We start from the raw sequence: 18,459 nt of genomic DNA on the forward strand, positions 1-18,459 counted from the left end.
CTTGAAAATTACCATTTAATTCACTAGGTATGTATCTCGTAAAATTCATGATTTAAGGTTTTTTTTAAAAAGAATCAATTTTAATTTTCAATAACTTATAATTTATGTAAATTTATTTTCACTGAAATTAGTTGTTACAAACTTCATTATTCTTTTAAACAGAGTAAAACATTATTCATAAATAATCAATGAACAGTGGACGTTCGCGGGTAACAAACGGTCGAAATTTTCATTTGAATATGATTTTATTACCAATGAAAGAACATGTTCTTTTGCTACATGCTAGACTGTTTTGTATGTCATTGAACAGTACTTTTGTTTAATGCATTTACAATAAACAAGCTATTTGTAATTGCATAAATATTTACAATATTTACAGCGAGTCACGTTTTCATGACAGTTAAAAAAAATCACTGCATTACCAAGAAGAAAACGAAAAGTCAGTTCTAACAATTTTGGATTTCTTAGCTGGTACTTCTGAGTTTGTTGAGTTACTTGGTTCGACTCTAAAATGAATATTTATTTTTAATAAATGTATGATTATATTATTAAAAGTTTATATTATTACATAAGTATGGTTTTCTGACTCACTTTGCCTGATCCTTGGTAGGATTTACATATTTTCCAACACCTGGTCTGTAAACCTTAAGGACATTATCTTTTTCTTTTTTCTTTGATTTATTTTTTTCTGCTGCTTCTTTAGCCTGTTTTTCAAGATCTTCTGCTCTATCTTTTGCCAATTGTTCATCTACTTCTTCATATGGATCGACATATATTTGTGCTATTTGAATAATAATATCTTCAATAGGTCGGTCTTTATTATCAACCTCAATTTTTTCTAATTCGTTGAGTGTTTCTAGGCCACCGACAATTTTCCCAAAGACTGTATGTTTATTGTCCAAATGTCGACAGGAACGGAATGTTATAAAGCTAAAAAGAAAAGGAATAAATGAGAAATTTAATACAATATTTAAAAAACTATTTTTTGGTAATAAAAACTTACAATTGAGATCCATTCGTATCAGTTCCTGAGTTGGCCATGGACAAAATACCGCGTCCTTGATGAATGAGATTGGGCTTAAATTCATCTTCAAATGGTTTTCCCCAAATAGAAGTTCCACCTTTGCCAGTGTTAGTTGGATCTCCACCTTGAATCTAATTACAAAAATTAAATATTCCATGTAATCATCAATTAAATAATCAATCACTTGTTTAGAAATGTTGTAATAATTACCATAAAATTTTTTATGGAGCGATGAAATTTAGTTCCATTGTAATAACCATTTTTACAATGTTTTAAAAAATTTTCACATGTTTTTGGTACTAAATCACAATGTAGTTCTAAATTTAGTGGACCCAAATTTGTCACAAGTTTCACATATCCTTTTTTTTTTACTCTTTCATATCGAACAACATCTTCATCTAAAATAGCAGCATCTGTGGTTCTAACAACGGGCATTACAGTAGATGTAAAACCTGCAGCTGCTGCTCCAGTAGAATATGGGGCCTAAAAAACATTCATTTATTATCAGAATAATATTTAACCAAATTAAGTTATACTAAAAAGTTTATAACTACAGCATTAAATTTATCTGCTTTCTCAGCAACTTTTAATTTTTCTTTTTCTGCTGGTTTGTATGTTTTTTCCAGCTCATTTAAAACATCTTTTGCTGTTGACGACACAGTTTTCAATTTAGCATTTGGATCCTTTCTTTCCCTAGTAATTTCTTCATCTTCAACTCTTAAATTGTGCTTAATATGATGAAAAGTAGAAAGGTTAAATTTCCTAGCATTACTAGGATCTTGAATAGTAATTATATCTTTTCTAGTAAATGGTTCATCGGTGATAAGATCTTTCCAATGACGGCTTTTGATATTAAGCTGTTCAATAGCCTGTGATAAAAAAATATTCACAAATAGATCATAATTGATTATTACAAAGTAAAATGTTACATTAATTTTACAGAATTAGTTGAAACAAACCTCATAAGAAAATACATTTCCAGTAGTTTTGATTGCTACAATATGAGAGTGTTTCAGGAAAGGTTTAAATAGCACCGGACAGTGGTAATCTCCATCAGCATTTTTAAAAAAATTTAATTTGGTCAATGATTTAGGATCAATAGGTTTGCCTGTGACAGGATTATGTTTATAATGCTTGACATAAGGTAGCAGGGCTTCTAAGTCAAATATGTTTCCATCGGTGTCACAGTAAGGATGTTCGAAAGGTTGCAAACTTAAGCAGCAATGGTCAAAAGGTAAACGTCTGAAAGTACTGTCTTCATGTGTATTCGTTGAAGTACCAGATGCCTTTCCACCGTAAAGTGTTGTCCACTCGGTGTACGTAAGGTACCTAACATTATAAAAATACAAATTCGATCATTTACTTCAATATTGGTCATAAATTCCACTTCAACAATGATTTAATGTAAAATATAATTGAATGACTTTTTTTTTAAATAACTTGGGAAACTTACATCTTATCTTTTTGATGTTGACGCTTCCCCATTTTGACTAGTGTCTATGAATTTATTTAAACAAAATAAACAGAGAATCTTCAAAGTGATCCTAAAACCTTTTTTTATATTGTTGACTTATTATTTACTGAGTTGAAATTTTATAGCAAGTGTCATTTACGTCAATAAACCTATGTTGGAGGTTATGACTGATTCATGTATACAAAACAAATCCAATTGTTGATGAGTATGATTCTGCCACTTGATGGCACTACTGAGCAGTAAAGGTAACTTCCCGGGAATTAAAATAAATCTGTATGAAAATGCAATTCTAGTGCTCAATATTTTTATTAGTTGATAAATTTCTCAAAAATCAATAAAGATCGGTTATGGTTAATACTCTATACTAATCTCAAAACTACTTATTTTAATAAAAAGAAGAAAGTCTTAAATTGAAGGAAAAGACTTAAAAATTTTGTATTTGGTTACTTATCGTTGAGTGATTTTTCAAGCTTGAATAATAGGGTGAATTAAATAAAACAATGGGAATACATGGTTTTATTACGAGGCAAGACAGTGGCGCAAATCGATTTATTTAAGACCGATTTATTTAAGTTACCGACTGCTTATTTAAATTAAAATTACGACGTTTACAATTTTTTTTCTTAAAATCTCAGATAGCTGAAAGAGTAATTTTCAAGTTTTTATTGTAAGAAAAAATGTAATTTTTTGTCATAATTTAACAAAATAGCCGGATACTAAAACATCACATTTTAGCAGAATATCGAGGATTTCGAAAATTACATTAATTGTAATATGGGGAGCGTTATTAGCAGCTTTAAAGTAAGGTTTATGTTTATTTTTGTTTTCAGAAACATGATACCACTGATAATTACCATGATACCATTATATAAGCATTGACCCAATAGATACCTTTAATATTAAAAATAAATTGAATAGGTTTAAATTGAGTATGTTTTTTAATTAAGAATAATAAAATACATGGTTATTAAATAAATTACAGTTACGAAAAAATGAACGGTTAAACAAGGATGATTTATCTGAGAATATCAAGGAAATACTTATGTTGTCAAATCTTTCAAAATTATGCTCGTATGATACAAAAAGTTGAAAGGGCTTATCGAAGCATACCTAGGGCGCCATTAAGTCGACTTCCGAGACAAAAAGTACCTCAAAAGATAATCCAATGTCAAAACTATTGTATTAAATTGGCTAAAAAGATTATTCATTTCATAACTTTTTTCATAAAACGATAGTTATACTTCTTAATTGGTCTATACTTAATTTATTTTAGATAATAATTATAAAACCATAATAGAGAAAGTTTACTATTAAAGCCTTTATTCAAATTTTTATAAAATCATATCCTTAATATATGATTTGAAATAATACAATACAATGTGTAAATAGGCAGTGTTACCCTTTCTAAAAAGTGTATTTGTAGAGAGTGTAGTTTCTCAAACTAAATTTTTGTAAAATAATTTTCGCACTTCTTTTAATTACTAACAATTTTATTCATTAACGATAAAGACAAATGCAAATATTTTTGAACTTTTACTTCAATATCGATAGCAGTTAAATTGTTATTGAAACGTCTGATATGCTTCATTATCAGAATTGTCTTGATGGAACAAATGACTAGCACAGACACATTCTTCACGTGTTCTACTTTATGTTCCATTTTTTCTGAGACTCGTTTTCCGATAAGGTTTTTCACATTCAACAGACGACTTATACATTATGAAAATAAATAATAATCATTAATGAGATTACATAAAAAATTCGGTAATAATTTGACATATAACTTTGAAAATTTCTTGATACATTGTAAAAGGTAATTTTGCTACGCACGCTTACAGTAACTGATAATAAAATTCATGTTGCATATAGGTCGTATGATTGTTACATTATAATATTTTGAAAATTAAATATACGTAAAATGCAAAGTTTTAAGTGAACATGTATACAATTAAATCAATGTTACAATGTTATAAAAACATCAGCGAAAAAAATACGGTCGGCATAAAATACTTTTTTCATATAAATTGAGATACACCACATAAGAGGAATAAATTATACAAAAATATATGTACAAAAACACACATATTCATACATGCGTATGGTTACATTTATGGCACCGACGTGATTCACCATATGCTCCAAGCTTTATTTATCAAACAAATCAAGCAGCACCACGAGGCTCGTGCCAAACGGTAAATCTCACCAATTTCTTAATCCGTAAGATCTAAGTACAATTGTGACTTAAATTGTTGTTCTATGTTCAATTGTTGTTACTCGTTGAAATTCGCTTTGACATTTGGCATCTAAGTCGGCAGGACGTTTAATTTCAGACTGGGTGATGGCGAACAAAATCCACAATATCCACCGCATACTCCCAGTATTCGTTGATTATTCTGCAAGGCAAAAGATTAATTTTTTGTACACACGTTCCATAGATAAAAAGGTCCAACTTACAATCTTATCTATGTGTGAAAAAGTATTCTTTTGTTTAGGCCAATGAACTTCGGGGGCAATCATTAGCCAGGTACCGCTCAAATTAATAGCGAAGCGTCCTTGAGGGCAGTTTTTTTGACTGTAGCAATCGCCAGCTTTACCGTAGTCGATATTATTCAAGCCGATTTGTCGAGCGAACTTGAAGTCGTTTCCTGTAAAATCAAACAATTAATTTCTCTTTCCAAACTCGCGATCACTAATAAGATTAAAAACTTGCCAACTATATGTAACGTGTGAACGTTGATTCGTATTTTTTGGAACATAGTTCTACCAGATATCGGTACAGATTCATTCATGCATTCGCAACTGTCGTTCCTTACTCCTTCGAAAGGACACGTGTGAGGATTCAAGAGCCTGTTGTCGAGAAAAATTGGATTAATTTTTAGCCTGCATCCTTTTTCATAAAACATTAAAACGACCAGTACCTCTTGTCGTAAATCTCAGCATAGTTTTCCCTTTCACCCTGGGGCAAAGTGAGATACTCGAGAGGCTCGAAACTGTCCATGCCCGAGCAGTAAATGGACATGTAGCGTCCACCGACCAAGAGGGTGTACTCGCCGTCGACGTTGGTCTTGAGGCGGTTCTGAACCTCGATGCAGGTGGTCGGGCCGGTGCAGGGGCGCTGATTGCACTTGCGGCGACGCTGCGGTCTCAGCTTGACCGGGCAGAGGCGACGACGCACCTTGCGATTGTAGCGGTCCAGGCAGAAGAGTCGGCGTATCTGTCGGCCCTTGATGCCGCACGGCTGCGAGCACTTTCGCCAGGTGCCCGTGACCCAGTAGAAGGGATCGGCACAGCCGCGATCTCGGCAGGGCTGCTGGGACGGGGGCTTTTCCCGCTCGGAGCAGCCGCCGTTCACCGGCGCCGGATCCAACCAACCGAAACTGTTGATCCTGTGGCAGATGACCTCGCGTCTTCGGTAGCCGTTTCCGCAACTAGCCGAGCACTGACGAAATGCAAATGACGCGTTGGGACGCGGTTCATCAAGGGGAATATTTCGTTCGAGCTAGCAGGTTTTTTACTTACCTCGCCCCAACTTCCTGCGCGCCACTTGTACGAAGCAACGGGCTTGCCTACATCCGTCGAGCTGTTAAGGACCGGTTCGCAGGCTGGTCTCGAGCACTTCCTCACGTGGCGCGGTCGAGTCTTTTCCGAGCAGTCGCTGTCGTTCATGATCTCGCCGCGCAAGTCCTGACACAGGATCTGCCTGTGCTGATAGCCATCGCCGCACTTGACGTCGCACTGACTCCAATTGCCCGTGACCCAGTTGGGGCACTGATGTTGATTACAGACGATCGTGCTGGCCGGACGAGTCTTCGAGTCGCAGTAGCCCTGATTGGGCGCGATCTTGTTCGTCTCGACGGAGATGCACTGGACTATTTGGACGGCTAGACCTCCCCCGCAGGGTTTCGAGCACTGCGCAATTTCGACCGATGTTAATCGAGCGCGATCGATAGATTCGCGTTACTATGATGAAAATTGAAATTACCTCTTCCCAACCACCGATGTTCCAGGTGTAGCCCGAGCGGAAGGTGATGCGATGGCTGTCGACGTCGTTTTCGTGCTGCGATAAGTCGTCGACGGGCAGGCTCGATGAGTAGGTTACAGGTACAAAAGTCGTCTGGAAAAATTTCCATTTCAGTTCTTCCTTATTCATAGATAATTTAAAAACGATCATATACAACACGTACTTTGGTAGGGCAAGCCTCGAGCGAGCAGCTTATGGTATTAATGGGTTTTTTTGAATTGTCGCAAAGTTCGCCCGTCGTTCCATTGGTATATTTACAAGCAACCATGCGTCTTCGAATACCCTCGCCACATTTCACCGAACACTGCAACAAGTGACGTTGACGTTTTTGAGTTTACGAGTTGATTGACTCTATCAAAAGGGGGGGAATAGACTCACCTGACTCCAATCGCCTGTCTGCCAATTGGGGCAAGGTCCCGCATCGCAGGCTTGAGATACCTCGCCCAGTCGGTCTTTGCAGCGTATCTTGGGCACGACATTGTTGTCCACGTGACACCAGTAAGGTCGTTCCCTCTTGCCGGGTCCGCAAGCAGCCGAGCACTGAATAAAAATTTTCGTTATTTCAATCACGACAAGGTCGATCGTACAAATAGTAAAGTAATTCTTACCGGATTCCAATCGCCGTAGGCCCACTTGGGGCAGGGCTTGCCACCGCAGGACTGCCGATCGATCTTGGACTCGCTGAGGCACTTGGCCTCGGGCAGGGTGCGATTGTCGGCATCGACGCACTCGGCCAGTCGGTACTGCAGGCCGTCGTCGCCGCAGCTGACGGAGCAGGCGCTCCAGGGCCCGTAGCGCCAGTGGGCCTGCTCGCAGAGGCCCGTGCAGGCGCGCCTCTCGACCGGCCGCTCGATGTAGTTGCAGACGTAGTTGGGCACGGGCCTCGGCGAGACGCGGGGATGTCGCTCGCGATCCGCCGGCACCTGGACGCAGCGGTGCTTGACCGTCTGGCTGCCCGGGCCGCACAGACTCGAGCACTCCGAGTGCGAGACCTCGAGCCACTGAATCTCGCAGTGGGTGTTGCAGGCCTGGCTCTCCTCCTGGGGCTTGGCGTCGCTCGGGCAGTAGCTGTCGGACACGATCTCCCGGCTCTCGACGCTCTGGCAGACGACCCGCCTGTGCATCGTGCCCTGGCAGATGCGGTCGCAGAAGGTCCACTCGCGCACGATCCAGGCGTAGCGCTCGGGCAGGTACTTGGGCACGGTGTACTCGTAGGAGATCTGGGGCGGGTAGACGTTGCCGACCGAGAGCACCTCGAGGATCAGGTCCAGCTGGACGGGCCGCGAGCTGTTGAGCCGCTCGACCACCTGCTCCGGGCCGCTGTACTCGATCGTGATGCCCGGCTGAACGATCACCTTCCGATGCATCACCATGAAGTTGCCGTTGAGTATGTAGCGGCCGTCTTTGAGTTTCAGTGCTGTGCACGGGGATTACGTTATAAATCGGCTAATTGTACGAGGGTACATATAATATGTTACGCGAGACTCACCCAGATAGTTGCTGTCGTTGTGCGATCCCTGCCAGCCGTACTGCCTGATGTCGATGTGGGAGCTGCCCGCGGGTATCTTGGTGACCATCGTGTAGCCGTACTCGGTGACGTTGTAGCTGCCGGAGATGCGACGGCAGCTGGAGTTGTCGCCGCCGCAGACGCCGCAGGTGTCGAGCCGAGCCGCCGAGTTGAGCACGTGGTCGCAACCGGCCGGCTCGCAGCGCCCGTTGATGCACATGTGGAAGGTGTCGGGGCCGCAGGCCGTGCCGTCGGTCACTTTGTCGCGCAGCATGTAGTACTGATTACCCGCCACTTGGCAGTACAGCTTGCAGCGGTCCTCCGGTTGAACTGCGAATCACGTATACGAATTATTCCGCGTCCGAGACGATTTAGTCTCATTATAATTGCGATTGACCTACTTCTCGTGTACTTGGCGTGCCACTTGACGTTTTTCGCCAAGTTGCGAATGTTGCGATTGTCGTTGTCGAAAGCGGCGCATTGTTCCTCTCTGCGGGCATTTTCAAACAAAATGTTTTTATAAATTAAATACAACGCGCTGCTGAGCGTGCATATAAGCACTGTGTGTGTGCGCCAATGTAAACAAAGCCGCTTGGAAATAACAGCGAGTCAAGGTCGAGCGCGTTATTGCCGCAATTTTCAGCCGCAAAACACAAAGACGCAATTTTCCATAGAGCGGCGTCTTAGTTTTGGCGAAACCTTTGAGCGTTCTCAATGGACTCACCGGAAATCGATGGTTCCAGGAGGACACTCCTTGGTGGCGCAGCTGCGGTAGTGGACCCTCTCGCCCACGCAGTAATTGCCGCCGTTCTTGGAGGGTGGATTGTCGCACTCGCGGGTCTTCATCATGACGCCGCCGCCGCAGGGCCTGGAGCACTCGCCGTAGGGTCCCCACTCGCCCCACTGGCCGTCGACGGGCTCGAGGTTCTCCCGCGAGACGCACTCGCCTCGGTGGCACCACTTGCCGGGCTCGCAGCGGGTCCCGTCGGCCCACGGCATGTGCTGAGTGTGGCACTCGGGCTGGTGCTCTCTACGATCGGTATCCCAGTACGGCACGGTGCACCACAATCGCTTGCAGACTGCCTGACCGGTAACGAACGCGCTTGTATGTGCGTCTTTTTTTTTTCGTCTAAAGGGCTATAAGTAATTGGCTACGCGTGACTTACCATCGCTGACCATGTGCGGACATATCCTGCTGCCGCTTCCGTAGACGAGCTCGCACTGCCGGTCGCCGCTGTAATCTTCGCCCGGAAGTCGGTTGCCGTAGGAGCTCGACATGATCTTGCTGTCGCGAGGCTCGTCCAGCAGACAATTGCCCTGCCCGGCGCTGCGTAGTAAGTAACAACGAAAAAAATTTAGACTCGAAACATGGCGCGCATGAATATACATGCTCGACCGATCGACCAGATCGAGCGTGACCAAACGAGCTCCTCGAGCTAAGTTAAACTTTAGTTCTTTAGACATCGAATGTGCATCGAAAAGTTGGCAAAGTGATCGTCGAGAGTCCGCATTTGTTGTGCATCGAATTAATTAACCACGTATTAATGAAAAAAAGCTCATTGGATATACTCACTCGAGAAATTCGGTGACGTAGTGTCTGGAGCACTTGGACCATTCCCAAGGCACGGTGTTGTCGTCGAGCATGCGCGACATGATGTTGTGCACACCCGATCGGTCGCGGAATCTCGAGCATTTCGGATCGTCGTCGTGCGGCATATTTAGCCTGTAACATTTTCCTGCATATAAATATACGCATTGCTTCGGTCGTTGCGCGCGTTTTTCTCTTTATCAATAATATACGGCTCGCTCGGCGTTAATTTGGTAATTCATCGCTCGTGAAGACGATAGTGTTTACTCGTACAATATCGCTCTCTCGCGAGCTTGTACGCGCATCTATTATGCCAAGAGACGAGAGACTGCTGTACAGTTAGCCGCGATGTTAAATCACCTCTCGTCGTATTTAATCGCCTCCGTGTCGGCCGTCGCGCGTCCAAAAATACGCGAATTCCTAAGCGCGCAAATCGTTTTCGTCAACAATAACAATCGGGGACGAGACAGAGCCCCGCGACTCGTAACGAGATTTCTCTATTTTTCTGCCTTAAAACCCTGAACTTTATTCTCGCGGCATACTATACTCGCGACGTGAGGCTGGAAAGCCACTCGCAAAGTCAAGGACTCGTGCGCGCGCGAGAGAGAGAGATATTGATGCTCGCGGTCGACTCGTAAGGAATGCTCGGCGCTCGTGGCCGTTGACTCACACGTGGCCAATCTCGTGGGCGATGGTGAAGGCAGTGGCCAATCCATTATCCTGGACGATGGCGCAGGACGAGCCGGCCGAGCACATGCGTCCGAGCTCGGCGAGGCCCAGCGTGTCGCAGCGCTTCTGGCCGGGATTGTGGCACAAGTTTTCCCTGTTGGTAGAAAAACACACGTTTTCAGTGATCGTGGCAAAAAAGCCTATAGAGTAGAAAAAAAAACCAACTGCTCGACTTTTTTTTTCTCTGGCGTCGCGTAGCGCAGAGAGAACATTATAGCTCGTGCACTAAAATGCTTGCACAGGCTAAATATTATATTGCCCGGCGCGAGCATGTCGTGCATTCCAAAGCTTTTTCTGATATACGTGCGGATCGAGACAAAAGAGGAAAAAAATCGTCTCGTAGATTAAGAACGGATAGATCATATATGTTTTACCTAGTGAGAAGCAAGGCAGCGTCATGATGCTCCGGCGACGGCTCGTCAGGATTGTTGAGCTTCTGCCAGTCGCAGAAGGTCCTGAGCATCTCGGTGGCACCGATGCCGTAACTGCCTCGCTGCCGCTTGCCGAATATCTCCTTGATCTGCTTGATCTTGATGACGGCGATGCTGATCGGATTGCCGATCGACGGGTCCTTGTAGATGCGCGATACCTGCGACACAATGCATATAGAAGTTCGCGCAAGGGCATTTTCTTTTCGGGCTCTCCTGCGTTTTACTACCAGTTACATGTTTGCATGCACGAGTTTTGTGTGGCATGTGCGAGAGAGGCAAGAAAAAAGGTACGAGAACCAAAATGTACATAATGCCGTGTGTGCACACACTCGACTTCATAACTCACGTTTAAGAAGTTTTGCAATAAATCATCACTTGGCCCGCGAGTAAATGGTTCAACGAGCGCAGTCGAGTACGCATATGCAACGAGCCCGGGCCCTTCCGATGCTCGATGTGTTTTATTTTTTCGCTTCTCTCTCTCTCTCTCTCTCTCTCTCTCTCTCTCTCTCTCGAGAAAGTATGCGCTGGCGTTGCGACAATCTCCGAATCGCTACGTGTGCGCACGCAAACCCGTCGAAGAGAAAAAGGAGCAAGAAAAAAAAGGAAGAAGAAAAAGAAGCTGTAATACTCACGGTGTTCATGAGGACTAAGATGTAACTGGTGAGGCTGGAGCCGTGGTAATCTATCATCTTCTGGTCGGCCACGACCATGATCTCGATAAAGTACTCGCGAGTCAGCGCCCTGCGCGAGCGCGCCAGCCCGTAAATATCCTCCTCGCTCCTTCCTCTGGCCAGCTCTTCTTCTGTTGCTCTGGACCTGCGCACGGGGAGGCGAGAAAGTTTTCCCTTGCTTTATACTTTATGCATTTATTTATTTTGTGCGAATAATATGCGTCCGTGCGCGGTGCACGCGATTCGTACGCGAGGAGGGATTTTCAGCGCTGTGGCTGCTGTTATTGTTGCTGTTTGACGTTATTATTATCGAGTACCGTTTCTCGAATCCGTATGTGTGTGCATTAAAATATGTGTGTGCGCGCATCGAACCGATTGCGATCGATCATGACCGCCTTGTTGGCGAGTAAATCGATGCTGTGCGCAGCGCCGAAAAGAATCGAATAAATCGCATCGCTGCAGATTCTTGTTAGCGCGCTGTATAAATATATTTGAGGCCGTTGCGAGGCGAATCGAGACGAAAAATACCAGCGATAAAAATGTTACCTCGTGTCGGAGTCTTGCAGGGAAGTTCTTCTTCGGCGTCTTCTGCTTCTTTCGCTCGTTTCCTCCATCATCGGATCCGATGCATCAATTTGTTCTTCTTCAGGCGTCATTTCATTGAGCCGAGGTTCGTTGCTATTTTCATTTTCTGCAATCAGAGACCGGCACATTTTTGTCAATATTTTGTTGCAAGTTTATTTTCGGTATAGGTCGAGTATTTCACACCCGATAAAGAGGAAGAAAAAAATTTCGCTCTCGCGCTTATTCGTGAAATTCCGCTCTTGTCTCTCTCTCTCTTTCTCTTCTTCTGCGAGTCTCTGGTCGGGGCAGCGCGGCCGATTTTCAAAGAATAAGTGCACATACAAAGTCTCGGCAGAGCTATAACCACCTGTTACACAATACACATATACGTACACGCATATAAGTACAGGTGTATGTACCGAACGGAATAAAAGGAAGATACGACTAAAATAAACGGAGTCAAGCGTGACGTAATAACAGTACTCGAGGAAGAGCGAGACGCAGTGTAATATAGCAGAGATATCGATGAGCTGCAATTATTATTCTCCAAGCGCGAGCTTTGGAAATTGTGAATTATTAGCCGAGAGAGTGAATTCGGTCGCAGCGGCCGAGCGATGCGCTGAAAAATTGTCAGATTTCGCGCTCGATTCTGCTATGGTTACATGCGACGAGGCTCATTGTGCCCGAGCGCATGGATAAACATCCATCAGTTTCTCCAACCTCGAGCAAAGTAGCGGCGATTATTCTCCGGCGGGCTTTTGTGTCGCTCGCGCGAAAAATAAAAGCTCGGCTAAAATGTTGCACAATAGGTCGGTGGCGCGGCTCGCTATCGAATAACTAATGTACATCTATACCTATATAGCTAGGGGATTATGCGTTACAGGCTGCGACGCTTAAATATGCGCGGCGCACACGTAACGAAAAGCCATGAAAATACAATATCTGGCCGCGTGCATTATATATTTATAGCTTTTCGTGGAGCAGAGCGTACAGATTTGAGAAAAGCCACGCTTTGCGCAGGTAGGAGGAAAGGCGCGCGGGCGAGCGTCAACAAAACGGATTTAGTTAGCGCAAACACGAGATCGAGGCCCATTTCCTGGTAGTGGCCAATTAAATTAAACTTAAACAGCTGCAGCAGCAGCACAATAAACTTATTTTCGAAGCTGGACTATATTCGTTCGAGTTTTCGCTGCGCGAGGAACGTTTTTGGCCGAAAAGTCGACAGAGAGAGAGAACTGCACGCAATGCATGAGAGCCGAGGCGCATGCACGTATACAGCCAACGCGTCGACGGTATGTATAGAATTTTCAGCTAGTGTCAGCTGATGAGGATACCGAAATCCGATCCGCGCACGCGTGTGTGTGTCTGTGTCGTTATCATTGCGCTGCGCGACTCGATTGGAAGTACACTTCCCGGAACGGCGCACAAGCCTCTAAAATACGTCGTCGCCAATAGCTCGAGCGCACGAGTATGTATGAACTACTCGAAAGTCAAATTCTCAGGTACGTAATTCAGGGTTATCGGCCAGCGAATCGCGGCTTTATAAATACAGCCGCTTTTATGCATTATACGATGGATCTCTTGAAACAGTATATTATATACAAATATAGCTGCGGGCGTCTATGTACGCACGACGATAGAAATTAGCGTATATACGAGAATACCGTTGGCCGAAGCTGCACGCCGCGAGTCAATGAACGTGCGCGGATCGAAGCATCGTATCTTTTCCCTCGCGCCGGCGAATAATGCCCACGCTCTCCTACTACGGCTTGGCTTATTTTCAATAAATACAAGCGAATAAGAGTGTGTAACGATAAGCAATATCGGGTGCATAGTACGCGCGATAGCGATATTTATTATAAACGAGCGTCGCGACGACGACTCTACCAGCTCGTCGTCGTTTTCTCTAATTGCTTCTGATTTATACAATGAACGCGTCGAGTCGTTTTCTTTTGCGCACACACGTACATACGTACGTATAGTAAATATATATCTCGTGATTCGCTCGTGCGCACGCCACAAAAGCTTAATAAGAAAATCTCATTTTTCACGCTTGCGATCGCGTGAGCTTATGTACGCCATTGTCTCGCCACGCTCATTTCGAGTCTCTCTCTCGCTTGTGCGAGCAATCGTGCACATCAAATGATTTATGCGAGCTGCTCACCTATTATGATGGCAGAGGCACGCGCGCCTGCAGCACCTAACATGACAGATCAATTATTACATAATTACGGTAGAGGCGCGTTTACGTAGGTTTTAACGGGCATTTAATTAATCGCGCGGATTTGCGCCCACTAATGAACGTTTCGTGCGCGCCCAATTCGCTCTTTCTCGAGTTACGCATTATACACCGCGATGCAAGCAGCCTACATACACACGGATTCGAATAAATTCATTGAAAGAAATTCACGTTATAACGAAGGAAACATTTGAAGATGGCGTCGTGAATCGATGAATGTAGGACTGGTTTCGATTTTTGTTTTTCTCTGAGTAACGCGTGCCGAGTCGTCGTCGATGATAAATCATCGTATACCTGCGCGTGCATACCGATTTTACCAATAACTCATCATCCGATCGGAAAAGGAGAGACAGAGAGAGGACTGACCTTGATTATTTTTTTCTCCCCTAGCGTAAAATTCAATAATATTTCAATTATACCAGATGCCATTCATTCGTTTTAATTATATATAGACAGCTGCGGTGCGCGCTTGCGCAATTTATCATAAATGAAGTTTGCGAGCTATTCATTATTCAATTTTGCGCGGCTGCTAGCTACTATACGTCGAGCGGTGCCCACAATATCTGCTGCGCTGTACGTATTTTTTCAGCGGCGCGCACACATTAATCGAGTGTTTGTTTCGAGACTCGATATAACGCGCGCGGCAATGGCTTATATGAAAAACTACCGTTGGTCGGTGCGCGTGACATTTGCAAAGTACACACACACACAACGAGAGGCGCGCGGGAGAAACGTCAAAGGCGACTGCTGCGCATCGATTCCAACCGCACGCGGCAGCTATTAATGCGAAATGTTTGCTGAAAATGCGGAACATCTTGTAGCGACAAATCCGTTTTTCCGCTCCGCTCCCGGCAGGCATAAATCAGCTCGTCGCAGTGATTCAGCCGTCCTCTTTGTGGCAATTATCATGCTAATAATCTCGACATTTATTAAGTAAAGCCATTTCCTCGTTCTTACGCCGCAATGGCAAGGTTTTCTCACATTGATACATACATAATCGTGTGCACTTACCGATGAGACCGCACTCGCGAGCAGCCGTCGTCATCGTCGTTGCCGTCACAGTGGCATTGCTGGACTCCAGTACGTCGAAATCGGGCAGATCGTTGTCGCTCCTGGGAAACGTCGTCGCTGGATTTTTCGGCAATTTGTAGACGACGTGACGCAGAGGGGCCGCCGAGTGCCGATCGCTCGAGTTCCAGCGCTCCATTGGCTTGATAAGGTAGTTGTCGCTCGACGTTCTCATGTGGCCAGTCTGTATGGATTGCGGGAAAAGTCGGTAGGGGATCATTATTCATCGGAAAGTACGAACAAAAGCGACGACGGATTCTCATGAACGATGAGCTGCCAAAGCTCGAAGCGAATTTTAGTAGTATGCAAATTTAGCTCCGTTTAACTAATCGAGAGAGCTGCATCGGCAGCTATATCGGTCATTTGACAAAATTCCGAAGGTAGTTTTGAAGAAGCCGTTGGCATGAAAAGATCATTAATATTAGCCTGCGTCAACGCATCAACGCTACATCCACACGATCCAAAAGAAGGAAATTTCCGAGCTTTGTACGATTCATCGATCACGGCCCACACTACGATAGTCAGGCACGCGCGCGCGTAAAAGCTCGATCCCACGATTCGAGGCCGGCTTCGGAGCTCTCGAAGCGCCTTGATTTACGATTAGCTCGAAGACGCGCGCGGGGCTTTTGCTCCCGATTATATATACAAATACTTGAATTGCGCGAACGAGCTTACCATTCCGTGACAGAGGCTGACGGCCACGATGGATTTGGGATCGCCCTTCACCGAGCCCGTGTAAAAGCAGCCGAGCTCATGGTCGGCGTACTCGCGCATCGTCGCGTTCTCCCCGTCGATGTGCGTCACCTGGACGTTGGCCGGCGCGAAGCTGCTGTCCTCCTTGAGGCTCAGGTGGAAGCGGCGTCCGAAGGCCTGGAACTCGTACTGGGGATGCGGGTCCCAGACTTTGCTCTGGCTGTGCCGGAAGTGGCCGCTGTGGTGGCGCTCCTCCGCCGAGTCCTCGTCCACTGCGAAATTCATTCTCAATTAATCGCCGTTTAATTCCAACGCGCGTATCACATATCGCGCCAGCGAGTTTTCCCAATTGCCCCCGGCGTCTACACGAAACATTAAGATAAGCTCGAAGGATTCGATATGGCTCGAGATCGGCCGTTGCGTAAGCAGCCCGCACGAGTTACTCGAGTCTTTCGAGCACAAGGCGTAATCGAGTTTATTTATCAGTTTATTTGACTGTTTGTAATTAGTATCGAAACAACTTCATTCTAATACTTTGTATAGCGAATTGCGATTGCGAAAATTCACTACTCGACGATTAGATTTTCTCGAAATCCCTATTAACCTGCTGTATGCACGCACGATTTGCTGCTAAGCTTGCATAATTAAATCGGACGCGCGCGAGTATTTTAATAACTTGTCTTCGCGGATGCGTTTTTTTCTCTCTCTTTCATCGAAAATCACGGCGCACGCAGCCGAGTGAGTTGGCACTTGACTCGGATTGCGAAAATGGCAATTACACGAGCGCTGAAACGTACACACAGTATATAAATATGTTTCCTCACGATGGAAGCTCTCCTCTCCTTTCGAATGTTTACATTATAATTGTTTCAGCAATGCATTAGTGCAGATTAATCGCGTTGGATAACGATTTCTCGTGTGATTGGAAAGTACATCGATACGTCGAGCATCGGAGCCTCGAGCATAAGCGCGATGACTGCAGCTTCTCGTAGTTCGATTGAGCAATAGATGCAGAAAAAATAAATGCACCTACTAATGTGCGTTTTATAAAGCGACGGATTGTGCCTACGACTGTGCACGTCGTCGTCGTCGTCGTCGTCGTCGTTGCGCGAAAAACGAGTTTGGCCTTTGTTTTGCGCGATCGGCAGCGTCGTATATCGCCCATTTGCGGGATAAATCATCGAGATCCATAAGAGATAACGATTTCGTATCACATTGTCAAATAAGTGCAATAATTCAAGCACGAGTTAAGCCAGAGATAAGCATCTTAAAACAAAGATCGCCACTCTCGGGAGTTTTATATATTTCACAATTGTTTGTATTGTCAGGTCGTAGTCGCGATTTATGCGTGGATAATTATGGGCTCGTTTAGAAATGCCAGGTATTTTTGCGAGAAAAAAACGCCACGCGGATTAAGATTATGAACGACAATGGCCATTAAGATCAATTAAAACCAATCAAGCTGCCTCGCGCGCGATGAAGGATGGAAAATGAGAGAAAATCTATCGCGCGCACTGCCAGATGCAGAGAACTAAGTTGCAATGATTTCACCTCGCACGCTTCGAGTTATCTCGATGATTTATCCGCTCGGCTACGCGGCCGATATTATAAATTATCGATGCTACTCACTGGGATCCTCGTAGAAATTTTGATTGGCCTTGGCGAGGACGATGTATTCGGACTCGCCGGAGCCGTTGCTCGGCAGGATGTCGTTTTTCCAGTGGGCCCAGCGATGCTCGCCATCACCGCCGACGTCATCTTCCCACTCGCTGGCTACTGAAAATTTACCTGCAACTGCAAAAGCATATACGAATGAATGCCGAGGATATTTTATGAGATTTGATTAACATATTTTCATTTCGCGCCAGAAATGGTATTCTATACAGCTTGCGACTCGAGGATGATGATTCCATTCTCAAGAGCTCGAGGTCGATCGCGGCGACTTTTCATTTATTTCTGTATGCTTTATATAGTCGAGAGTGTGTGCGCGTTATTGAAAGACAATTTTCACGAGCAATGAATCGAAAGTGCACATGTGCATTAAGCATTCGAAAACGACTGGTTTTATTTGCAGCTGCTATTATATGGAAAACGAGTTTCTTATTTTGTTGTCGTTGTTGTTTAGTTCTCGCGATGTAGATGTATAGAGAGCCGTTGGTATCCGAGCGTAATCGATCCGGGGCTTTTATCTATACCCCTTTATCCTTTATCCATCGAACAGCCCTCGACGATTTTATGTAAATGGCCGCTGCAGCAGTGATCGGTAGCTGGGTGACACGAGCGAGTGTTAATTAAAATTTTCGAGCGCGAATTATCTGGCCGCTAATCGCTGGAATTCCTATACATGCCTGTGACAGAGCGCGTAGAGCAATATTTATTACAGATCTCAGCTGCAGATGTATTATTGATCGGCTGGCATGTAAGCTGGCTGCCTCTTGCATCGAGCCGGC

General features: G+C 44.5%; 2 protein-coding genes across 2 annotated transcripts in view; both read right to left on the reverse strand.

Moving 5' to 3' along the window:
- Window positions 1-95: 95 nt before the first annotated feature.
- LOC106648416 (peptidyl-prolyl cis-trans isomerase-like 2) lies at window positions 96-2,689 on the reverse strand. The gene is made up of 7 exons (XM_014365312.1): window positions 2,478-2,689; window positions 1,984-2,353; window positions 1,579-1,893; window positions 1,235-1,507; window positions 1,004-1,155; window positions 592-930; window positions 96-506 (listed from the first exon to the last, which is right to left on the reverse strand). The coding sequence occupies exons 1-7, from the start codon at window positions 2,507-2,509 to the stop codon at window positions 419-421; spliced, it is 1,569 nt and encodes a 522-aa protein (XP_014220798.1). The 5' UTR covers window positions 2,510-2,689; the 3' UTR covers window positions 96-418.
- An 870-nt stretch (window positions 2,690-3,559) lies between these two features.
- LOC106648415 (A disintegrin and metalloproteinase with thrombospondin motifs 15) overlaps window positions 3,560-18,459 on the reverse strand; it is a 33,469-nt gene continuing 18,569 nt past the window's right edge. Inside the window, exons 5-25 of the mRNA XM_014365311.2 lie at window positions 17,639-17,803; window positions 15,992-16,281; window positions 15,260-15,500; window positions 11,992-12,136; window positions 11,407-11,590; window positions 10,718-10,932; window positions 10,285-10,437; window positions 9,600-9,749; window positions 9,193-9,353; window positions 8,751-9,105; window positions 8,428-8,516; window positions 8,009-8,356; window positions 7,128-7,936; window positions 6,898-7,059; window positions 6,683-6,823; window positions 6,481-6,612; window positions 6,018-6,407; window positions 5,417-5,937; window positions 5,209-5,345; window positions 4,953-5,143; window positions 3,560-4,891 (exon numbers count right to left, since the gene is read on the reverse strand). Of these exons, the coding sequence (XP_014220797.1) occupies window positions 4,802-4,891; window positions 4,953-5,143; window positions 5,209-5,345; window positions 5,417-5,937; window positions 6,018-6,407; window positions 6,481-6,612; window positions 6,683-6,823; window positions 6,898-7,059; window positions 7,128-7,936; window positions 8,009-8,356; window positions 8,428-8,516; window positions 8,751-9,105; window positions 9,193-9,353; window positions 9,600-9,749; window positions 10,285-10,437; window positions 10,718-10,932; window positions 11,407-11,590; window positions 11,992-12,136; window positions 15,260-15,500; window positions 15,992-16,281; window positions 17,639-17,803 (5,069 nt within the window). The 3' untranslated portion in view covers window positions 3,560-4,801. The remainder of the gene's footprint in view (window positions 4,892-4,952; window positions 5,144-5,208; window positions 5,346-5,416; window positions 5,938-6,017; window positions 6,408-6,480; window positions 6,613-6,682; window positions 6,824-6,897; window positions 7,060-7,127; window positions 7,937-8,008; window positions 8,357-8,427; window positions 8,517-8,750; window positions 9,106-9,192; window positions 9,354-9,599; window positions 9,750-10,284; window positions 10,438-10,717; window positions 10,933-11,406; window positions 11,591-11,991; window positions 12,137-15,259; window positions 15,501-15,991; window positions 16,282-17,638; window positions 17,804-18,459) is intronic.

This window comes from Trichogramma pretiosum, unplaced genomic scaffold, assembly GCF_000599845.2.
Source record: "Trichogramma pretiosum strain Unisexual culture from Peru unplaced genomic scaffold, Tpre_2.0 scaffold24, whole genome shotgun sequence".
NCBI lineage: Eukaryota > Metazoa > Arthropoda > Insecta > Hymenoptera > Trichogrammatidae > Trichogramma > Trichogramma pretiosum.

Coding starts and splice junctions, on each gene's coding strand:
- LOC106648416 (XM_014365312.1), bottom strand. CDS start 2,509: ATGGGGAAGCGTCAACATCAAAAAGATAAGAT. Junction 1,508..1,578: donor AAGCAGATAAATTTAATGCT/GTAGTTATAAAC, acceptor AATGTTTTTTAG/GCCCCATATTCTACTGGAGC. Junction 507..591: donor CCTACCAAGGATCAGGCAAA/GTGAGTCAGAAA, acceptor TATTCATTTTAG/AGTCGAACCAAGTAACTCAA.